Genomic DNA, 4,148 nt, shown 5'->3' with positions numbered 1-4,148 from the left:
TTACTGTGTAATGTCAAACCTTTTACTCCATTGAGTGGCTTACAATATCATACCAACAGGGGGAGACAAACATCTGAGAAAGAGCAGGGATAGTCTGTGGACTATTCAGGTGCTGAGGTGACAGCAATTTCTAGGGTTATTGATTGCAATTGAGGTATATGACATAGAAATGAGCAGGTCATTTATTTGTACTTTGCTTTACATTTCTTATGTCTAGTTTAATCAAAAATAGTGTCTGCACATTTGCTTCAGCAAACCTTTATATAATAGAGGTAGGTGACAGGAGGTCGCTGTGCATATTAATCATTGCAGCCTGACAGGCCTTGGGGCTGATAAAGTGGCATTGTTCTTCCCTCAGCAAGAACATTCTCAAGGTTCCAGATCTTGGCTGGAGTAGTTGCATGGAGCTCAAATGGAGTGCTCGTCCCCAACACGCCAACCTCTCTAGAGCCCTCGAGTCGCACCACTTCTTTCCTTGTGTGCATGATATAGCACATGCACAATACACGAGACTTGCAACATTTTACTTGGCCCTTGTGAGAGTAGGTCATTGAGATGCAAACCTCCCCTTGACGACGCTCAGGGTCACGGTCTAGGACAGCCAGCTGCTTAGCCTTCGAAGGTTGCTGATACTGTTGCCATGGCAGCCTCTTTTATGCCAAGTTTGAGGAAGTTTAAAGACCACTCACATTTCAATGTACCTAATGTACCCTGACTGCTAGCTCTAATACCACTATTAGAAAGCTAATCAAGGTTAAATACGATATGCTTCCTTATTGAAATTGAATTGACTTCTCATCCCTTATCCAAACTCTTAACTACTACCCTGTGTACTCTCTAAAGCCCTATTTATACCTGGTTCTAACATGCATCCTTTGTCCTGATCTTGTCCACATTGTGATTGTACCAACATTTTTACAGGTGTAGATTAGGAGATGGCGCTTGTCTGGATATCGAAGAGGCCTGAACAGTAAAACCATTTAAATCATCATTATCCAGCTCTTTAAAATCATCAACAGGTGATGCAATTGATTTATGGCTTCAATGTGTAAAATAAATATTATTTTGAAAGAATAAAATCATTTGCATATGAGGGACCAGGATATCTGGTCACAATGCAGACACAGTGGACAGGTAAGACATTTTACTACCAGATGTCGATACAATGGCTACAATGTGGACATACAGATTTCAAAATGTATAGGTAAAATATCGACTTTAATATTTTCACAGTAAATAGGCTAACGTCAATCAATATTAAGTATGTTATAGATCCAGTGTAAATTAAACTATTCATATTGAAATGACATTATTCCGACCCCCCGCCCTACTGTGAAGGAAAATATTCTGATGTATACACTTTTAGAACTTTTCCTGTTGAAAAACAATATCCCACATATAAATATTATAATGTACACACACAGGGGTAAAAAAAAAAGTTTTTTAGACAAGTGCAAACTTCATGGGCCTTTTCCCAATTAGATGTCCTCACCTCCTGCGTCCTCTCACCTCCTTTTGCTAAAGGTCAAAGGTAATCGAGGAGAGTTGGCGTGGAAAATTCATGTGGATGGAAAACCGCTTGCTTTAAATTTTATTTAACCTTTATTTAACTAGGCAAGTCAGTTAAGAACAAATTCTTATTTACAATGACAGCCTAACCCAGCCAAACCTGGACGACACTGGGCCAATTGTGAACCACGCTATGGGACTCCCAATCACGGCCGGATGTGAAACAATGAGTAACATATATATTTTTTTGTGTGCATCTTTCTCCTCTGACAAAACAAAAGCTGATTCAAAGGTGTGGCAGATTTTCTAAACTCTTCTGTTGTAGGATACACGAGTATCCTCAATGAAAGGTAGGCGGGGGAGGACACTATTCTGTTTGCCTACTAATGAAATGACACACTCCTCAACCACTTATTGGTTTCCGGGTCACAGAGGGGAGGATGGTACTTTGCCCAAACAAGAATCTCCAATGGAGTAGGTCATTGGTTATGATGGTGCCTTCTGATGTCATTGGCCTCCCCCTTGCTTGCAAGAATAAAGACCAAAAGAGGAAAGGCCACCAATTGAGATGTGCCTTTTGTTAAGTAAATCATGTGATAAATGAGCTAAAATGGAGACTGGAGTAGGGCTTTAATAAATAAGAGTCACTAATATGCAGGATAACAGCACCATATGCTGGTATGCATATTCTTAAGAACAGCATGTACCTGGGGAGACTTCCAGGCAGCCTCCAGTCCAAAAGGCCAGGGGCTACATCAGGAAGGTGCAATGTTAGAGAACATTCTGATAGAATGTACCCTTCGCCAAGCACCGCCCCAGAGTTTTGGCCAACCAATCGCAGTGCTCCAATGGAAAGCAACTGCTGTGGAGTGGGACACTTTATTCAAGCTCTCGTTTCAAACACATGAAAGCAGTGGAAAAATGTGATTTTTCTTCAAAAACGGATTAAATGGCTAAATAAATTAACAGTGCACCAGGGGGTACTGCGATTATTGTAATGTGGAGCCTGTTGGATTATTTTATACAAAATGATACATTTGTTTCATTGTTAGCTCAGCTGGTTAGGTTCCTGTGAAGCAATTGTAATGACAGCCCACCACAACATACCTGAGAGTTCTGATTAGCAAGGGGTAGTCTGTGTTTAATTTCATTGTGTATTAAAAACACAGTTTGAGATCATTGTAAGGGGGGGGGGGGGTCTGCACATATTTTCTCAGAAGAAGCAACATGGTAACACAGACAGGAGCAGCTCATAGTCTTTCATTTAAGTGTCTCAGTGCAGACACTTCATTTCAGTAAATGCCTCAGTTGATCCTGAAGGTTTTTGGAGTGTTCCACACTGTGGAGAAAGCAAGGGGAGATATGGTCGATTGCGTCATCAAGTAGTGTTGTGACTGTATTTGGACAGTGATGCAGGTCGACTAACAAAAAAAGTTCATATTTTGACTTACTTCTTCTGGATGGCCTCTTGTCTGGAAGATAAAACAAAGAGTCATGTAAAGTATGATAGTCATCTCCCTAGTGAATGTTTATTATCCAAGCATAGCAATAAACAAATGGCACATGAGAATCAATTCTGACTATCATGATTACCGGATGCACATTGGTCTATCTTGTCCAAAATAAACTGGGGATAACTTACTGATATTGCAAATGGGTGGTGATGATGGACATTTTTCTCAAACTCTGTAAAACAAACAAATTATGTTTTTGAAGTCCGACAATATCAGTGCTAGATCAGGGTGAACACAGTTCCTGTTACTTGAGCTACTGTAGTGTGGACCTGGATCCCAGTACTACTTACATCCTCTGAGTGCAGAATGGCGTCCTCCTGAATGACCATGTTTCTGGCAGCCTGTCCCAGAAGCTGAAAGAGACATTGAGTAAATAGTTTAAAGTGGCTTCCTTTCCTCACCTCCCTTCCCTCCATAAAGATATAGTAAGAAACTGGACCAGTGAGAATGGTAGCCATAGTTCAAGACATAAATGAAAGAGGCAAGTGAAGTAGTTAAGAAAATGACAAAAGGAATTTAGATAGTGGGTCGGGCATATTGAGATGCACCCATCATGTGATGTAGCTGCTATACAAATGAGCTCACTAGCGTTGTCCAGCCTTACTTACTAGTTAACGTTAGCTAGACACAATAACCTTAGCTAGCTAACATCAGTTGGTCAGCGATTCTATGGCTTTTCTTGCTAGCTAGTTAACGTTAGCTGTCGTTGTGGGGCAACCAGCTGGCTAACCAAATGCAGCAAGGTCTCACAAAAAGGTGCTAATCGATTTCCAGCTTTACCTCTTGACTCCGTGATCCCTTTAGCACCTGGCGAGTCAGGGCGATCACATCCCCGCTGCAGGAGCCCACTTTATCAGACAACAATCCTTTGACAGATTGACCAAACCGTGGTTGCGACTCCACGGAAGCCATTGCAGCAAAGATGTTTTATAAACAAACAAGATATACCACACAGTGTCGTTTCCAATCGCAGCAAATGAATCATAGTGGGCAGGACAAGCTTGGGGTTGGGCAGAGCCAAGCACTAGCTGGCAAGTTCCTATTGGCACATTCTATGGATGTGTTTACATTTTCCAACAGGAAACGCCTACTTTGAAACTTTTGCAAAGGGTAAAGTCTACAAAA

The 4,148-nt window shown here is 41.3% G+C and overlaps 1 protein-coding gene across 1 annotated transcript; it reads right to left on the bottom strand.

Moving 5' to 3' along the window:
* Positions 1-1,199: 1,199 nt before the first annotated feature.
* Positions 1,200-4,006, bottom strand: borcs7 (BLOC-1 related complex subunit 7). Its single transcript, XM_021599833.3, has 5 exons — positions 3,804-4,006; positions 3,314-3,376; positions 3,152-3,195; positions 2,961-2,981; positions 1,200-2,848 (listed from the first exon to the last, which is right to left on the bottom strand). The coding sequence occupies exons 1-5, from the start codon at positions 3,933-3,935 to the stop codon at positions 2,797-2,799; spliced, it is 312 nt and encodes a 103-aa protein (XP_021455508.1). The 5' UTR covers positions 3,936-4,006; the 3' UTR covers positions 1,200-2,796.
* Positions 4,007-4,148: the final 142 nt, after the last annotated feature.

This window comes from Oncorhynchus mykiss, chromosome 1 (assembly GCF_057628025.1).
Source record: "Oncorhynchus mykiss isolate SJ-2025 chromosome 1, ASM5762802v1, whole genome shotgun sequence".
In the NCBI taxonomy this organism is placed as follows: Eukaryota; Metazoa; Chordata; class Actinopteri; order Salmoniformes; family Salmonidae; genus Oncorhynchus; species Oncorhynchus mykiss.
The sequence above is the reverse complement of the archived record's forward strand: the minus strand, read 5'-3'. Positions and strand labels throughout refer to the sequence as shown.

What these genes read in the sequence shown, in the direction of transcription:
- borcs7 (XM_021599833.3), bottom strand. Translation starts at nt 3,935, where the DNA reads ATGGCTTCCGTGGAGTCGCAACCACGGTTTGGTCAATCTGTCAAAGGA. An exon ending in AGGGATCACGGAGTCAAGAG is followed by an intron (nt 3,377 to 3,803) that starts GTAAAGCTGGAA and finishes TGTCTCTTTCAG; the next exon opens with CTTCTGGGACAGGCTGCCAG. An exon ending in CAAGAGGCCATCCAGAAGAA is followed by an intron (nt 2,849 to 2,960) that starts GTAAGTCAAAAT and finishes CTTTCTCCACAG; the next exon opens with TGTGGAACACTCCAAAAACC.